This window comes from Ambystoma mexicanum, chromosome 10 (assembly GCF_040938575.1).
Source record: "Ambystoma mexicanum isolate Mex_15411 chromosome 10, UKY_AmexF1_1, whole genome shotgun sequence".
NCBI lineage: Eukaryota > Metazoa > Chordata > Amphibia > Caudata > Ambystomatidae > Ambystoma > Ambystoma mexicanum.
In genome coordinates, this window is record NC_090932.1 from 520,052,624 (window position 1) to 520,072,821 (window position 20,198).

Genomic DNA, 20,198 nt, shown 5'->3' on the forward strand with positions numbered 1-20,198 from the left:
TAACAAACATCAGAAGACAATGCATTACTTACCGTAAAAGCATTTCTGATGGTTGTATCTGCTTAGATTCACATGCGCCCACCCTTCCTCCCTGCTCGGATGGAAGGAACGTAGACATCTTTCTACATCTCTTTTCTGTACTCACTCACGTATAGAAGGCTCCCTCAGGGCAGAAAAAATACAAACAGAGGGACCTCGACGCGTGAGGGATTGTGGGTACAACGCACGTCATTATAGGTATAGTGTTACAGACACGCCTTGTCGACGTCCCCTTTTCGACTACGAGAAACAAAATGCAATACTCCGCAGTGACCACTGGATGTCGGACCTATGCACAGCATGTGAATCTAAGCAGATACAACCATCAGAAATGCTTTTACGGTAAGTAATGCATTGTCATAAATATATATATATTCATTGAAGAAACTTTGTTAAAGGGACGTTATGGTTCCAAGTAAAACCAAAAACCCCCTGAAATTCGCCAGTTATGTAAGCTAAGCAACCATAACTCGCGACACCACCGTGCACTGCTAAGAGTAACACCCAGGACATCAAAGATGACATCACAAATGTCATTGATGACATCACTGTTATTGCCGAGGGCATGGTTGTTATAGCCTCTCATTGTGCTCACCCCTTTTTTGTAATGAAAGTTGCGAATGCACAGATGCAAACTCATTACATCCGTATGCATACATTCACATGCAAATGCAGTAGTATTTAAATAAACCCCACAATGATTAGGTTTTTCTGTTGTCACTTCTTAAACGTGTACTGCCATTTTTAATATGCTAGTATTTTATAATCCGTAATGCCTCGTTGTTGGAACAGCCTTCCGATTATCAGTGCGACCATAGTGCTTCTTTTATCATAAACCAACACCAACAGCGCGTGACTCAAGATGAACTTTTGCGGATAGACAGCAAAGACAAATGCAAATCGCTGAATATTCTCTAAACATTTGATAGCAAATAAATGTACTTTACGAAATGTACAATGTTGCTGTTTGCTTTTAAATCAGTTTCATATTCCGAATTGTGGCGCGCTGTGTTGTGAGATGTGTTGTTTTCCGGGTTCTGTGTAAAGTCGCGTAGGACTGGAGACGACTGGGCGCGTTTGGCTAGGCACCCTGTAAGGTCACGGAGAGAGACGGGGAATATGAATGCTTTGATAATGTCAGGCTTAGGGGCGGGAGATATGATTTAGTGTCGCAAAAGCAGGTCAGCCAGGTCGGTGGGGCAAGTGATAGGATTATCACATAATGTCGGCGCAGAGCAGCCTGATTTATCGTTTGTTTAGTGGACAAAAAGTCGGGTAAGGCCCATAGGAAATTGTAATGTCAGCGGACATAAGGAAGGTTCTTGGAACACTTCCAACATGACAACGAACAATGCGAACAGCGTTCTCAGGACACACCCATTTTGTTTATGTACGAACATTTAAGGACACTGCGAGTGTTCTTGGCTCAATTTTAGCTTGCTTGCGAACAAAACGGACACATACTCCGTCCTCAGAACACCCCACCATTTAATTTATATAGAAAATGTCAGAACAGCCGTGTTGTCCGCAGACAAATCGAACACAACAAAAGCGTCTAGCACATAAAAAAACAGAAAAAACAGAACATTGAACCTATCTCATACCCCCCCCTCCCCCCCCAAACACTCTTACACACCAACACACTCCACTAAATACAATTTTTAATCCAAGTATCACCGCGCTGTCCGCGGTCGTGGCGAATGCAAGATGGCGGGCGCCACAAAAAAATCTGACGCGCTTCGCGCACCACGCCGTCCTATCAGCGAACACGTCGCATGTCCGCGGACATCAACGCAAGCCGCTTGGCCAATCGGGGCGCTGTCCACGGAGCGAACAGGGAAGTCCGTCCGCGGAGCGAATGGAGATATCACTAATTTTTTGCCTTACATTTTGGTCATTTAAAAAAAAAACTACTGGACGGATTTACGCCAAATTTGCAAAAGCACGTTTTCGTACCTAAGCCCCCGCTCCTGCCGCAAATTTGGTGTAAATCCGTCCAGCGGTTTGGGCTGTAGGCGTGCGCAAAGTTTTTTCCCATTATGTCTATGGGAAAAAACAAGTTTTGGTACCCCCCCTATAACTTTGCCCCCCCTGGACCAAACCTCTCCAAACTTTGCAAAATTCAGAGTGGGCCATATACTTTTTTTAAAAAGTTTGGTGAGGATTCGTCCAGAGGGAGCGAAATTATAAGCCACCCAAAAAATGCTCTTCCTATGGAAACACCAACTTAACCATAACTACCGCGTCCCTGTTATGTACATTTTTTGTTTTTGTTTTTTAATTATGACCAATATTTTGAAAACTTTTTTTAGATCACTTCTCCTTTAAGGTATAACTGTAGTGGGGAAACTATCCCAGTAAGTACCGGTCAAAGATCGTCTTTTTGAAAAATGCATGTTTCTGTGGAAGAGGGCAAAATAATAATCTGTAATTTTTCAAATTTAATTTACTTTTTTGCTCGATTGTTACCAAATAATGTTTCTATTAAACTTATCCCTACATATTCCTCATTGGAATGTTGAACAACCTACCTTAGTTGTATTCCTAGCTGTGGTTGAAAGAATTGCAGTTTAGGAGCTCTGCTCAATGTCTCAACAGTGTTTCATAACATCCTTGGTATATCTTTAGTCTGCAGTTTTAAGAGTTTGGTTTATGTTGATATCATTGTGACAGAGATTAAACAGAGCATGAGTATTTGTAATGATTGCTTAATTTAGAATGCCTTATTTTGTACTTATTTAAATCTATTGTTTTCTTTTGTTCTCTATCCCCTGTATTTTGGTGCACCAAGTGATGAAAACATATTGGTGCATTATTTGTAGAGTTAGTGTGGCGTTCTAGAGCAAGAAATATATTTGAGGTGTTTTTACCCTACTTGGTTTAGGCTAAGGTGATGGCTTGGCACCATCATTTGTTTTGGCACAGAAGTGGCACTTTAGCATCACTTAGGGAAGAGTAAATAGTTTTGATTTGTGGGGTGTGATTTAACACAACCATTGGTTTTGGCGCATAGTTCTGTTCATTTTGACTCATGGTTGGCGCTGTAGCACCACACAGTGGCGCTACATAATATTGGCTTTAGAACAGCCCCAAACAGATAGGGATAGATATTTGTATACATATATGATGCGATGTGGCATGCATCAGAAGCGCTGTGAAAGGCACCAGCATCTGGGATAAGGGTGGGGACGTGGGACTGGAGGGTAATATTGCACTCCTTTTTGTGATGCTTCTTAATCCATGAGGGTCACCTCTCTGAGTTCTTCCTTGGAATGTAAGAGGAGGCCTGCTACGTTGCAATTCCCGTTTAGCAAAGCCAAAGCTCTTTCTTTCTTCTCCATTCCTTTTCAGTCTCCCTTGATCCCTTTTCAATAATCTAATTCTTTGTACTTCCTGCAGATGTATACACGGTCTGTTATTGACCCCATCCCTGCTCCAGCTGGTGATGCACACACAGATAGCTCAGCCAAGACTGCAGACAAGCAGAAGAAGAAGGCCAAGATGACAGATGAAGAAATTATGGAGAAGCTCAGTAAGTTGAGGCTTGAAACTGTTTAAAATGAAAATGTAGTTTATTACATTTTTCTTTTCATTGTTTTATTATAACTTGCTTAATACCAGAGTTCAGTTTCTAAACGCGGCTCTGGGATTTAAACCTATGTTGCTCTGCGTGGTCTTGCTTCCAAGACCAGCACGTTTCACCTGTGCTATCCTCAGTTCAGAAACGTTTTCAGAAACAAGCCACCTTATTTATGGTTTCATGTGTCCCCTGTGTGTCTTGGTGGAGGATGACTTGGTTTGAAATTATGGTGGATGGCTAATGGATGACATCATAAATTATAGATTTAGAAATGTTCATTTTGTATGCACAAAACACAAGTTCCTCACAATTTCTCCACCATAGAATCTTCTCTAGATTCTCACATTCATTTGCATATCCGGTGATGTCTGAACGATAGTTCTTTGAATTCTAGGAGCACTTGCTATCAAAATGATGGCTCATCCAGCATTGGATTCACATTCTTTGACTATTTCCACAGCATAATGCTAGTTATTGGGTAAGATTTTTAGTTTTGCATCTTCCCCCATTGAATTCACTGGAATCCCCAGCAATGTTCCCTCTAATTATTTTTTTGGAGTGCGGAACTGGTTGCTTTTTGTGCCCGCTTTATTTTCCATGTGCGCAATTGACTCCTGAGATAAGCCACTTTGTGAGCATGCGTAGTTAGTGAGCTAGCATCTCTGAATAGCGTTTGGAAAGGAATTGCCCCTTCCAAACCACTGCAATTCTTTAATAATCTGCATACAAGGTGTATCTGTATCTTAAAACACTTTTTCCAAGCCCATAGGTTAAAATGTCATATTTTATATGTGATTTACAAAGAGAACTCCTCAACCAGTTCAGGACCTCCCAAGATGTGCCACAGTAGCTAGCAAAATGTACTCCTGTGCAGAGAGAAATGTGTGCTTTGTCACTGGAAAGACTCATGTGTATTACATAAAACAAATATTGCTTTTCATAACTGATGTGGCTATCAAAAGTCAGACTGGATACAATATTTGCAGATGGTATAAAGCCAACTGAAAGGAATGTGTTGGAAAACATGCCAAAAGGAGTTCATATGCCACTTTAATGAAGCAATTCAAGGGCCACATGAGAACATGCGTCTCATAATTTGTGTAAAGATAATTGCATCAGAATAGCTGCACTACAGAATATGATGATCAAAATTCTCTAGATTCTACTTACTATCCACATTATGTTGTCCTGTAGTTACTCAAAACCAGCCTTACAGCTTAGATGTATACACCATCCGTTTTTGTATCCCTAAAAACAGAAAAATGTGCCCTATAAAAAGGAGAAACAATTAACAAATGGGAACCAACCCCAGGCTTCTGCCCACAAAGCTCCACTGAGATATTTTCGAATCAGTGATCAGCCGAGCAGTGGCATAGGAAAGAACTCTAATAATATTTCTGACCGATCTCAATACGAATTTTAGGGGCAACGAACATCCATCAATAAGCATAAAGTATTCCTTTTGGCAAAGCTAATTACTTCTTTACTCCTCTAAGTAAGAAGTAAAATGACTGGGCACATACACACTTCCTCACTACAGCCTAGACAAAATTCAACAAGACTTGCTGAGTTTTCTTATGCCCCTGTTGAAGTAAATCACATATTTCTGCCTTTTAGGTTAATGGCATCAATGCTCAGAGGTACAAAAGCTTGAGAGCCTTCTTCTGTAACTAGGGGATCCCTCTGTAATCCGTTATCAATTAAGAAATGCAGGGGGCTTCTACAGTCAGTAAACACAGAGCACATATTGAAATGCCCTCAGCAGCTAATTATGGAAGAAACAGTGCAGTTCTCTAGACTGTTACTAGTTTCCTTTCATTCAGCAAACAAACACATTTTCTACACTGAACTGTACTATCAAAATAACTGACTTGGTTTTTGAAACGTACTGATTTGTTCATCACCCGCAAGGAGTGTTCGCCTGTGCCCTTTTGCCAGTACCCTTCCCCAGCTCCTGTGCTAGCCTCCAATACTAGTTGTCGGGGCACTCTAAAACATGAGATTGTAGCAGTGTAACACTCACTGGAATATTTGCATACCCATTATACTTTGCAAGCAAAAGATATTTAGTGCCTCACCATGATATAATATGCATTTTTAGAAAATGTCATGAATGTGCAGGTGCACAATTATTTTGCAGAGCATACAAGATCGTTTCCAACTTATTCCACCCTTATATTGTTGGATAGGTTTATAAAACTGATAAGTGAAATCATTGTTTTGTATAGCATTGAGTTATAATATAATTTAAGGTCTATGCCCAATGCAACTCTGAACACTTATAAAAGGATGTAGTTTTGTGAAATGCATTCTACTGTCTGCATATCCGTTGGCCTAATACTATATACAAGTAATACCTGGCATAGCCCATACCCATTATCCCTTCTAGGCCAAGTAAGTGATATTGCAATGTTGCTTTCCACTTACAGGGTAATGTTAGCAGTGCTAAAGTAGGAGACACTGCGCATGACATTGATCTACTCAAAATTGTTCGTGAGCTAATTAATTGAGTTTTGTGTGTTGATATGCAAGGAACCACTTCAAAGAGCTTGCGTAACATATGTACTAAGAATAGAAAGCATTGGATGAGATTACACATCCAAGTTGCCTGTTTATCTACAGTCAGTATCCAATATTTCAGATGATAATTAAGTTCCATAGTGTGGGAGATGCTTTTATTATTAGTGTACTTATTGAGCGCGGACCTGGCTCTGGGAATCACTAAAGTGATTTACAATTGTAGGGGGAAGAACACAGTGAGGGAAATGGAGACAAGGGAGTGGGAGCTAACAGGGAAAGGCAACAGCAGCCAATTTGCAGGAAGAGATCTACAAGCAACCAGGGGAGAGGACAGTGGGCGGCAGATTAGTCTCTGGTACGATGGGGGAGTGGAGGGTGTGTGGACCTGTGTGCTATGGAGGAGCCATTCCTTGAAGAGGAAGGTCTTAAGCTCTTTCCTGAACTGTAGTAGCAATGCGGTAGGTCCGATGATGGTAGGCGGTTCCAGAGTCTTGGAGCTTAGTCAGAGAAGGCTGTTCTTCTCTTTTTTTCCTTCCACTTTCTCATTTTAGTTTTTACCTCTTGTGGCTGCATTCTGTTTTTAGGTTTTTAAGGTCATGCTTGCATAGTAGGGTAATGTAAATGAGCTACACCAGAATATCATGACTAGTTAGTTATTTTAGGAGAAAGCAAATGTCAGGTAATTGCTGTGGATTGTGCCTTATTAAATCTTTTTGCCTATGTGAGAATTTCCTGTACGCGCTGCTAAAAATCTTCTGAGCGGCACCCAGAAGGAAGCTGGGCAGCACACATGTGCACAGCTTAGAGGGAACATTGATCCCCAGCATATCCCTATTCAGTTAAATTTTAAGAAAGATGTTTGAGGGCACAACTACCTAAAAGATTACACAGCGCTCCGATTTACTAGTATTTATGAGAGAAAGGTATGGCATGAAATAAAATGCCTTAGAGAAGATGATTTTTTTTTCTCCCAAAGAGTAAAAGATCCTGATTTTTTAGAATGCTCACTGGGAGATGGTTCTGGGGCCTATGACCGCACAGGATCTCACCCGAAGCACCAGCTCTGACAGAACCTAGTGGGTGCAGTATTTGGACTAGTGGAGGATCAAAGTGATCTAGTGGGCACACATAGCTTGAAACGTTCTTTGAGGCGCAGTGGCTCAGAGCTAAAGATGGTCTTGTGAAATAGTTGTATCTAGCTTGAAGTTGATCCTAGCATTTACAGGGAACCTATGTAGATTTTTTTTTTTTTTTTAGTAAAGGGGTAATCTGGTGCCATGTATGACCTTTTGTAATGATTTCAGGCTGCTGCATTTTGAAGCCGCTATAAGCACTTTAGCCTGTTTGTTTAAACTAGCAAACTGGCTATTATAATAATCAATGTTGGTTCAAATGTTAGCCTAGCTTTAATGGCAGAGGGAGCTTCAGATAACAGTCTGTTGTCCCAGGATCATTAGATTGATTAGAAGATCTTATAATATTACCAACTTGCCCGGTCATGGATAGAGCTACATCTAACATCACAGAAGGATTTTACTTTTTCAAGCAGAGAAGTTATTAGAAAGAATGCTCTTTTGTGGATAGTTCGGCTCTTTCAATCGCATTGAGGCTGGTGGAATCACCAGGATGTCTGTTTTTGATTGATTTAAACCTAACCAGTTGGTAGTCATCTAGTCGTATATTTTCAGAAACAGTTTGGATAAAACTTGCTTGAACTTGTAAGGATCCCTTCAAGTAAAAAACAATCTGGTATGGCATAATTTTGAAGCCTGATACCAGAATCCATTAATATGCACTGTAAGGAGTTAATATACATATTAAACAATGTAGGCGAAAGACCCGCAGCCTCTGATACACCACAGGTCAACACATATGGATGCAATGTAAAATCCTTGATTTTCACCCTTGTAGTCCTGTTCTTAAGAAAAGCTTCAAACCAGGTGCAGGTTTTAGAGATGGTCTCCACTTGCCCTCAGAAAGGCTTATACATTTGGATTCTGATTTTTGGGGTGAGTGACATTTTAGCCTGACTCATTGGCTCAACTCATATCGTTTGCGCTGCATTGGATAGTTCTTCAGGCACCCATGAAGGGAGAGAATCTCCCATTTTCTTTTGTCCTTGTCAGCCCAAGCAAACTTAAGGAGTCCTGCACGTACACATTGTGTCCCCATTTCTTTCTCATAATGACTTTGATCCTTTTGTGATATGCACTGAACAGGCTGGTGGCAGTGAACTGATATGTACTCTGTAATGGTGCACTACAGTCCTCCCGATATGTTTACTGCAATAATAACTTTTTGCGTAGCATATCCTCAAAATTACTTAGCTGCATGTTTTAAGCCCTGTTTTTGCCATCTTCTCTGGCAGTCTGCCTACCCGCTCGGGTCGAAAGATGTTATTTGGTCATGCACTTTCAGAGTACATTAAGTCCATGATTTTTGTACTTGAACTGCTGTTACTTTTATTTGAAAATATTTGTATTGGCATTTTGTAAATGATTCCATTTGTTCAGTAATTCGCGTATTGCCACTTTTTGTCCATACATGCATAGAATGGCTGATTATGAACAACAACAAAAAAGAATAAAGGATAAACATAAAAACACAATAGCAAACAGTGAACTGTCTTCACATTATTAGTCAGTGGTTCGTCACCTTTGATCTTAGTTGTTTGTGGGTGTAACTTGCGACAAACATTCCTTCAGGTTGGTAGTGGCTATGTGGGCCAATAACATCTCTTGATTATTTCCATAGTGTTGTGGTGTCTACCGCTGATAGGGCTTTTGTGTTCAAGGGGGTTTGTCATCAGATGGATGAAACATGTCCGAAACCAACAGTTTCCAGGATTTGTATGAATTGCTCACATTTTCTTCTGACCTGGACACCCCTTCACCCCATACTCTGGTCTCTACTTCTGCCCAGTGTTCAAAGTCTCTGTACCATCTTACATATTGTGCACCCCCTGTCGATTTCCATGCCATTGCGATAGATCTCTCGGCTAATATGAACACCAAATCCATACATTTGACCACATGTTTAAATTTGCTCGTTCTGGGGTATGCGCCCATGTGGCACTCCTTCGGAGTCCAATCATACCGTACTATCCCAGCTTTTTTTGCAGGCCCGTTCTATTAGCTCCCAGAACTGCTACACCCGTACACATCCCCAAAACATGTGAATCAGTCCTGCCTCCCCCATACCACACCAAGGGCACACTGGCTGCGTTGTGCTGCTGAATCTGGCAACCCTGTGTGGTGTCATAGGTGCGGTACAAGACATTTAGCTTTATCAGCTGAAATCAGGCATTTCTAGACACTTCCCGGGGGTATGCAAGCACCATCTCCCATTCATTCTCCATTATGTCTACTCCCAAATCCCTTTCCCACCTCATTTTCAGTGTTGTGTTTTTGGGGTTGGGTCTATCAGTTGCCCATATAATCAGGACACTGGTTTCCAGCCATCACTCAGATTGTGTATTGGGTTCAGCAAGGGAACTGTTGCCAGTTCCTCAGGCCAGCTTTCCCATCTCCTTTTGGCCGCTCTGTTGAACCCTTTGGTACCATAAGAACTGCCCACCAGGCAACCCATCCTTCTCCTGCAGTGATTCAAACTCTCTAAAAGTACCTTCATGTACATACCCCACCTTTCCCAGTGCCTTACCACAGTGAGATCCGTCCTATCCCTACAAACATCGGTGGGAATCGGGGTCTCAGGTGAGTAAGGATGTTTGTATCTTAGTAGCTTCATGGCTCTATTCCACACCTGTCTCCCCAGTAGTACGATCATGGGGACGCTCCCCAAACAGCACAGTGGGACCCACAAGATTTCCTTTAGGCATGCTGCAGCTACTAGTTGCTGCAGTAGTTCAGTTTCAGATGTCTCATCCGAAAGCCATCTAGCCACATAGTTAAGTTGTGCTGCTAGGTAGTATTTCACAAAATCTGACAATTGTATCCCACCCTCTCTGTAGGGGAGAGTCAGTGTGGCAAGCGACAGTTTGTGGCGGGCGGTGCCCCACAGGAATTCTTGCAGTAGTATTTCTAACAGACGAAAGAACAAGGCCTTGATGTAACCGTGCACGTTCTGGAAGTAGTATAAAAATCTCGGCAGGATAATCATCTTGGCTATGGCCACCCTGCCCATCACTGATCACGGTAGCCTGGACCAGAACTTCATAGATTTCCATAGGCCCTTCACCACAACTGCAGTAGTATTCTCGTGCATCAACTCTGGTGTGTCTGATGCTCACCTCCAGGTACTTAAACGATTCTAGCTGCCACGTGAGTCCCACTTTCGGTATGTCTTCCACGTCTTTACCCTTCAAGCCTGCCAGCGGGTATATACAAGATTTCTCTCTACTAAAAAAAATCCCGACACCCTCGCGTAGTTGTCCAGTACATCCAGTATTACTGGCGCATTGAGGTGCGGATCTCTAAAATATAGTAGTACATCATCCATGTACATAGATATCAAGTGGTTTGTTACTCCCACCCTGATTCCCGCATCAAAAATTGTTGCCCCAGCACGTATCCATGGGTGATGGCAGACATCCCTGCCTGGTGCCTCTTTGAATATCCTGGATTGGTGACACTACTCTCCCGGACTTCACTATCGCCACTGGTCCAGTGTATAGTATTCTGATCCACATAATGAATTGCTCACCAAATCCAAATTCCCTTAACACTGCGAGCAACCACTCCCAGTATATCGAATCAATGGCTTTTATTGTGTCCAGATTATTGCATACTGCTCCTGTGTGTGTGCCATAACATGCTGTAATCTGCACAGGTTGACTGCCGTGTTGCAGCCTGGTATAAAACTGTTTTGATCTTTGTGCACTAAGTCACCTACAACCCTGGATAGCCTTTTGCCAGTATGATTGTCAGTATTTTGACGTCAAAATTTAGCATTGCCAGTTGCCACTATGAATCGCATTCATTGGTAGCTTTTCCTGGCTTGGGTATTGGGATCACCAGTATTTCCCTCATATGCTTCCATGAATACCTCATGTAGCACCAGGGTCAGAACCGGTTTGTATGCCTTATAGAACTCTGGGGGGGAATCCATCGCTCCCAGGAGTCTTGCTAGTTGACAGGGATTTGATTGCCTCGCTTAAATCTTCAGGTGAGATATCCCTCTAGTGCCTCGCAATGTGTCCTGGCCAGTTTAGGGAGACCTATTTCCTCCAGCGTACCCAGTATATCTTCCTGGGGAACCAGTGTTGTGATCGTACAAGCGCGAATAGAATTCTGTGAAGGCATCATTTATCGCCTGTTGTGTCTTGTGTATTAAGCCTGCTTCATCTTTCAGTTCTGTTAAGCGTCTGGGATGATCCCTCTTGCACAGTAGCCTGCTCGGCTTGTCCCCCTCTGAATGCGCCCTGGTGGTTTTCGCAATGTGATCAAATTTTGCTAATCTCTCCCAGGCATCCTGGCAACTATGCCTAATTTCTGCTAATTTCACGTCCTCCCTGGTTCCCTGAGTGTTTGCTTCCATTCGCCTAATCTCCTCCTCCCACTTCTCAAACTCCTCTCAATTTTTTCCTAATGCCTCCCGCGCTAGCAATGACCTCCCCCCTCACCACTACCTTCAATGCCTCCCACACCGTGCTCCAGTTGTCTACGCTACCCACATTCCTCTCAATGTATTCCCCCAGTTTCTTCTTGAGAACTTCTCTGAAAGCCGGTCTGTCGGTGCGTCCATGGGCATGTGCCATAATGGTATTGGGGGGGGGGGGGGGGTCTGGGACCTTGCATCCTCCATTCTAAAAGTAGAGGCAAGTGGTCAGAAACCGATATACCCAGGTACTGTGCTCTGTGCTGATTCTATCTGTGACAGGTGGGATTTGTCTATAAATAGTCAATTCTGGTATGAAGACCGTGGGGCGGGGAGAAATAAGAATAGCCTCGGTCCGTGGGGTGCAGTTCCCTCCACACATCCACCAAGTCTAGGTTCTCTCATTGAATTCAGCGCCGTAGGGGAAGCCCCTGCCCGGTGTTTCGGAGGGTCAGACCTATCCAGATATATATCGCTCACACAGTTAGAATCGCCTCCCCAGATGAAAAAGCATTCTCGGTGTGGGGTTATTCTAGCGCCTAGTGTGGTGAGGTGTGCTGGGATCCCATGGTTCGGGAAGTAGGAGTTTACTATGCATATCTCGGTTTGCTCAATACAGCCTCTCAGTATTCGGTACCTTCCATCTACATCTGCCTCTCTCCAATAATCGGAAGGGCACAGAGGCATTTATCCACGTAGAAACTCAGCATGCATATTCAGAGTATGCCACTCCGCATCCCTGTCCCACCCAGTGTTCCTTTACTTTGGCCATAGTGTCTTCCGTAAGGTGGGTTTCTTGCAAAAGAGCAATCAACACTTTTTTTCTGTTTTAAGAAGGATTTAACATGGTTCCTACACACGTAATTGCCCATCCCGCATATATTCCACGTTAATACCCAAACGTTAGCTGCCATGGTAGTGTAATGCCATTTCTGATGCTTGTTAATCACCTTAGAATCGCATGCTGCGCATATGGTCTGACATCCAGTGGTAACCAGAGTATTGCATCTTGTCTTTCATCGAAAGGGGACTTCGGCATAGGCGTGTCTGTAACACTGTCCCCAACGTGACGTGTAGTGTACCCAAAATCACTCACGTGCCAAGGTCCCTCAGATTGTCTTTTTCCGCCCAGATTACTGGTCGCCCTAATGCAGAGCTCTTACATAGGGATAGCGTTATTGTTATAATTATCGACTTTGTCGTTATTCCTAATCGCCTAGACGGGTGAATCCTGTACGACGCCGAGGACTTTCGATGCCTGTTGATCCGGCCGGTGCTACCGTCCACATGGCCAGGCCTTCTGGCCGGCCTATACAGTAGGGAGAGTGGGGTCGGAGTGGCCATATTCTTTGCTCCGATCGCTACACCTGTCTTTGGCTATGGCTAAGACACCATTTAGATTTGAATCCTGTACGAGGCTGAATCCTGCTGAGGATTTTCGACGCCTGTTGATCCGGCCGGTGCTAACGTACACGTGGCCAGGCCTTCTGGCTGGCCTATACATTAGGGAAGAGTGGGGTCGGAGTGGCCATATTCTTTGCTCCCATCGCTATACCTGTCTTTCGCTATGGAAAAGACACCATTTAGATTTTGCCCTTCATGTAGGGCCAAATATCCGTGGAAAGACTAGCACTCTCAGTGCAACAATTGTCTTCCCCACCACCACAACGAGAAAGGTTTGCATGGCCTGTAAACTCCTGCACCCCAAGACGCTTTAGGAGCGCTGTTTGAAGCGGTGGGCGCCCTACAGCATTTCGCAGGCCGAATTTTCTTCCTCCGCCATCACAACTGCCGAAAGTGATGGGTGGGGGGTGTCGAATAGCGATGACCAGACCTCTGTGTGCGAATCTATTGACATAACGGCGAACAGCTCTCGGTCTGCGACGCCCGTCCCCAACTCCACCAGGCCTGACGTGAGTCACGCTATGGGGAAAACACCCGTCGACAGGGGCATACACTATCATAACACCAAACACACAACCAAAGGTTCTGCTTCGGCGGTACCGTTGAAGCGTTCCAAAGCGCCAACGGACCCGTCAAACTTCGACAGGATCCGCTGATCTTTACGATCAGCAGCCTTCCCCGCAGCTGCGGCCTGCGACTGGGCAATCTAAATTAAAGGGCGCTAGCACTAAAACACATGCGGCCATCGAAACGCTCCAGGTGGACGCGCAGATGCCGCTTAAGGCCCCAGTGGCGTCGAAATCCACTGCTCAGTCTCTGGGTCAGCTGGCACATAACCCAGTTTCCCTGAGCATTAGCGATAGCATCGCAAGAATTGCCTCGGCAGTTAAACTGAAGGAACGGTCGAAGGAGGTGGCGAAGCACAAAGAACGGCCTAGAGACGTGCTGAAAGACACGCCAAAACACCCCGAAACCCTGCAAGGACTACACTGAGAGTCCTGTGCCTTTTGTCAGGCACATTAGTGGACAAATCTCAACGTCACGGAAGAAGATGAAACCTTTCCTCCCCTGGACCCCTCTGGTTCGTCCTCATGGACCAGGGAGACATTTGAAGCATGTATGGACAGATTAGAAAAATGTCTCTTGTTCTGAGAAGCCTGCTCCCAAGAGACCTCTACGCGTGTATCCAAGTTTCAACAGACCTTGGAGGATCCACATGAGGAGTATACCTGTGTCCTCACAGATGATGATATGGACACATATGATCAGGATGAGGGTGCCACCTTTCTGGAAAACTACAATGTAGATGACCAGGCAGGTCTTATGGACAATTGGGAAGACAGCCGTCCGATTGATGCTCAACTTTGGACTTCCCCTACTCCCACCCAGGATCCTGATGCCCTGTGCATAGATCCCCCCCCACACACACTCCCGCCCGCCAAACCTCCCCAGTGCATGATCAAATGGCGTTTAATGCCATCTTGAAGAAGGCGGCTGACCATTTTCAGATCGCCACTCAAGAAGCTTTACCAGATTCTGATTCTGTGGAGGTTATATTCAAAGAAAAACCTCCAGCCAGGCCATCTTTGTTGAACTCTATCCAGAGGAGATTGGCACCTTCCTTGACGCCAGCCCAAACCAGGGCAGGGCGGTGAACCCTAGGGTGGAAAAGTTGTTTCGTCCTTCTCCGACCCTGCCTACATCAAGGGACATGCCACTCCAGATTCTTTAGTGGTTACCACTACTAGAAAACGGGCTGGTACTCTCCTGTCTACAGGAGAGGCACCACCCGATAAGGAGTCTAAGAGACTATATTACCTACAAATCTAATGCGTACAACAATAGGATCAGCAATGCTACCTCAGATACCAAGGAATTATTTGCCATTCTAAAAGAATTGGAAAACCCTACCCCAGCCATAAACCCAACCATCCCCAGCAAGGAATGGTGCATCAAGACGCACTAACAGCCAAAATTGAACTACTCCAAATAAAAATCACATCCAAAAAACAATCACTAGCCAACAAACCTGCCCTCCTTAATCTAAATCGATCACATCAGGAATTCACCAGCTCCCCATTCCACTTCACACCAGTCTCCCAAAATGTAGTGTTTGACACCATCACCAAACTTAAAGCCTCCAACTGCAAAGGCGATTCTGTCCCCGCATCAGTAGTCAAATCCTGCGCCCACACCCTCACCCCCATTATCACAACTTCGTGAACGCTTCCTTCAACACTAACCTAGTACCAGCTAGCATCAAAGAAGCCTGGGTCACCCCTCTCTTGAGCAAACCCACTCTAGACCCTACTGTGCCCACTAATTACAGGCCAATAACAACTGTCCCATTTCTCCTCAAAATATTGTATAAATTAGCATACAACCAAGTCCAAACTCACCTCGAACAAAACCACCTCCTTGGCACGAGGCAATCAGGCTTCCGCCCCAACCATAGCACAGAAACGGCGCTCCTTGACTTAAAAATCCAGATGGATACCATCAGAGACTCAGGAAAACTCTGCATCCTCCTCCTACTCGATCTCTCCGCAGCGTTTGATTTAGTAGACCATAATAAATTGTGCACCACACTAGCGAAAGACTTCAACTTCTCCACCGAAGCTACTACCTGGATCAAATCCTTTCTTGCGGACCGCACCTCCAGGGTCTCCATAGGTAAAGAAGCCGCCAACCCCATCAAAGTACCCATTGTTGTCCCCCAAGGTTCCTGTCTCTCACCAACATTATACAATGCATACACTAAACTCCTCTTCTCAGCACTAGACGACATGGGTGTCATCTACACCAACTTTGCAGATGACACCCAGATCCTCATCCCATTATCGGGAGACTACATTCAAGACACCGACACTATCAACAAAATATATGCCATAATCCAAAATTGGATGGCTCTAAATAGCCTCTGTCTAAATGATGAGAAGACCGAGGTTCTCATTGTGGGCTCCCAACCCAAAATAGAAGCATTACATGCTGATTACGCATCCATCAACATTGATGGCACAAACATATCAGTACTCAAACAAGTAAAAACACTTGGTGTCTACCTAGATGCCAACCTCACCATGACCAAGCACATTAACGCCCTCTCTTCCTCTACCTCCTACACCGCAAAACTTATCGCTCTCAGTCGCCAATTCTTGACACCCACCAACTGTATCACGCTGGCAAGAGCTTTAATCTTATCCAGGCTCGACTACTGCAACGTACTCTACCTGGGTACCTCAAAAGCCAATTTAAACAAACTACAGCTTATTCAAAATAAAGCCCTTCGGGCGGCCCTTGGAATAAGGAAGTCAGATCACATTTCAAATATTAGAAGAAACCATCACTGGCTCCCCATCAAATCCAGGGTCACATTCAAAGCCCTGTGCTTCACATTCAAATGCATCCACTCATGTGTCCCCATCTACCTCAACCACGCCATCACCAAAAAAGTATCAAAGAGGCCCCTCAGATCTAACCGTTTACTACTCCTAGCTATCCCCCGCTACAAGACAACCAAGGCAGGAGGCAGTAGTTTCCAATACCTCGCACCCACATATTGGAACACTCTTCCCCTCCCCATCAAAAATGAGCAAACGTTCTCAGGCTTCAAGAAATCCCTGAAAACGTGGCTATTTAACCAAGACTAAAATCCCCTTCCATGCTTCAGGAAATATCACTGTACTGAAGCCCTGCATTTAATGTCTTCCTGTATGATTATTTTGTATTATTTTGTATTCACATGCACTGCGCCCGTTTGGCAACTTCCAAGAAATGTTTTAACCAAGCTGTCTGTAACATCGCCGTGGTACCCAAGGGTTTGGGCGAGTAATAAATGCAATAAATAAATAAATAAATAAATATACACTGGGAAAGAGGGTCACATCTGCTGCTGCATTTTCCACCTGAATAGCCAATAACACCACGCTATTGGCCAGCTATGCAGACGTCCAGTGGAACCTGCTGCAAGAAGGCCTTCAGGAAGTGCCAGAACCTACAAGGACCAAGTTGCTTGCCATCTTTTCAGAAGGCTAACAAGTCAACCAGAATGTGTTCAAGAACACTCTGAATGCTGCCGAGACAGCAGGAAGAACCCTGGCACAAGGTACCTTGCTCAAGCGACTTGCATGGCTGAGGAACTCCAGTTTCAAGCCGGAGACCCAGGCATCCCTGATAAACTCGTTGAGGAGACCAACCTGTTTGGCAAGGCAGTGGATGATGCTCTTGAAACAGCCAGGAAAGAACATGAGACACTCGAGTCCCTTCAACAGGATCCCCAGAAACCCTCTCCTCATAGAGGAAGCGGCTCCCACCGGTCCTTTCGTGGGCATTCTCGTTTTCCCCAGAACCAGTATAATGCAGGAAACTGGAATTCGGGGCAAGGGTCTAATACCTCCAAAACTTATCCACCCAGAGGACAGCAGCGTGGGAAAGGTAGAGGATGAGGTTTCAACCCCAGAGGCGCCCCGGCCTCTGGTCAGAAATGACCTTCAGATCCAGGTCCCCTCCCATGCCATGCCGATCGGGAGGGGGGGCATATAACATCTTTCCTTACTGCATGGGAGGGGATAACAGACCAGTGGGTACTCAAGACGGTCGCCCTCGGGTACTGCATAGAATTTGCCCGGCCACTCCAATTCAGACCGCCAAAATCAAGACGGCTGACATCGGACCACCATCGGATCCTACTGCAAGAGGTGGAGACCCTTCTAGGAAAGGACGCCATAGAAGTCGTCCCTATTCTATAGGTAAGATTGTATTGATTCAGTGTACTTCCTTGTACCCAAAAAGGATCTCACCATGCGCCCTGTGCTAGACTTGCGCCTAGCGAACAAGTTTGTCAAACATCAAAAGCTTCGTATGGTCACTTTACAGGCAGTAATCCCGCTCTTGAAACAGAGGGATGACATGGCCACGCTGAACATGAAAGATGCATACTTTCATATTTCAATGTTGCCAGTGCACAGAAAATACCAAAGGTTCATCATAGAGGACAAACACTATCAGTTCAGGGTACTCCCCTCCGGCATTGCCTCGGCACCAAGGGTGTTTACAAAGGTACTGGCAGTAGCGGCAGCACACCTGTGCAGACAATCCGTCTCGGTTTGCCCTTAACTCGACGACTGGCTCATAACAGGCGAGTCCTACGAAACATGCCTATTGAACACTCAGAAGACAATAAACCTCTTATTTGGTCTGGAATTCTCCATCAACAAGAAGAAATCCAGCCTAGACCCCAGTCAGATCAAACAGTTTCTAGGGGTTCTAATTCGGACAAGAGACAGCCTCGTCTTCCCCTCCGAGAGGGTTCAAAACATGCTGTTTCAGATACCTCAGTATGTAGCCAGTCGGGAAGTGACGGTACGCAAAGCCATGCGACTGTTTGGAATGATGGCGTCCTGCATTTACTTAGTTCCTTACGTGTGTCTGCGCATGTTTCCCATGCAAGAGTGGCTCAACAGCCAGTGGTGTCAGGCCAGCAGACAATGGGAAGTTCTGGTAGTTGTCTCGCCAGCCATTGTTCTCTCTGCTGTGGTGGTCGAGCGAAAACCTCTTGAAAGGTAAATCCTTCACCACCCCTGCAGTAGAAGCCACTCTCAGGACACTCATCTCTCAGGGGGTGGAGGGATCACCTGCTTCAGCAGACAGTGCACGGCTTGTGGTCCCCACAAGTAACGTCCAACCACATAAATCTGTTGGAGCTATTAGCGGTATTCAAACAAGCCCTTCAGACACCGTTACAGGGGAAGACAGTCCTGATCTTGACAGACAGCACCACAGCCATGTACTAATTGAACAAACAAGGGGGGCACACACACACACACACACTCCAGGGCTATCCAGCATGTCCCAAAACATTTGGATATGAGCTCTCAAACACAGGATGTTCCTGTTGTCCCAACACGTTCCAGGGGAACGCAATCTTCTGGCAGACGTGCTCAGCAGAGATTTCCCACTGCCCGTAGAGTACGAATGGCGACTACACGAAGACATCGTCTCCGTTTTCGCAGAATGGTGCTTCTCAGAGATCAACTTGTTTGCAACTCTGCAGAACGCTCAATGCCAAGATTAAGCCTCCAGGTACCGACAACCGCTCCAAAGGGAACGGGCTCTGGATAGCATGGTCAGGGAAATTTGTTTACGCTTTCCACCCCACTCCCTCCCCCCACCACCGTGACTCCCTTACTGAACAAGATTGTGCACAAGATGCACCAGGAACCAGTCACCATGATATTGGTGGCTCCGCCAACGCTGGTTCTCATCTAATGGAGATGTCCCTCTCGCCTCCTATGAAACTGACCTGCCAGTACAACATGTTATCTCAGGACAGGGAAGAAACACTGCACCCATGCCCGCAAACTCTGAACATAGCGGCCTGGCTACCAAGGTCATAGAGTTCGGACACCTTCAACTCCCTCAGAGATGCATGGACATACTTAGGGAAGCAAGGAAACCTAACACCCAATATTGCTATTCCAGTAAATGGAAACGCTTTTTCTGGTGCAATGCCAGGGCATCAATCCCATTGACTGCTCTCCTACTCACATTGTATTGTACCTGACTCACTTACTAGATTCAGGCCCTGGTAAGCCACTGAGGAAGACAAACCAATTTTTCATTTCAGTGGCAGCTGGTAGAGAAGGGGAATCCTGTCTCTAAATCAGCAATCTCAAGGTGGATTGTCAAATGTATCACACTGTTAAACTCTCGCTAAGAGACAACTGCCCTTCAAGCCTAGAGCACATTCTACTCAAGGCACTGGGCCTTCCATAGCATTCGTGGAAATGTTCCCCTAAAGTCCATTTGCAAAGCGGCAACCTGAAGTTCTCTACATACCTTTACAAAACACTATTCCCTAGACACTCATTCTAGGTCTGATTCTCAGGTGGGACAAGTAGTACTAAGACCTCTTCACTTCTGTTCCTTCTCACAACCCACCTCAACTCTGGGTACTGCTCACTAGTCTATGCACAGCATGTGATTGTAAGCAGATTAACAAGCATCAGAAGGCCTGCATTACTTACCGTAATAGCATTTCTGATGATTGTATCTGCTTAGATTCACATGCGTCCACCCTTTCTCCCCGCTCGGGTGGAAG

At 45.1% G+C, this 20,198-nt stretch overlaps 1 protein-coding gene across 1 annotated transcript in view; it reads left to right on the forward strand.

Annotated features, from left to right (window-relative positions):
- PAK2 (p21 (RAC1) activated kinase 2) overlaps positions 1-20,198 on the forward strand; it is a 1,353,994-nt gene that overhangs the window by 665,652 nt on the left and 668,144 nt on the right. The window contains exon 7 of the mRNA XM_069618088.1: positions 3,439-3,571. Coding sequence (XP_069474189.1) covers positions 3,439-3,571 — 133 coding nt within the window. The remainder of the gene's footprint in view (positions 1-3,438; positions 3,572-20,198) is intronic.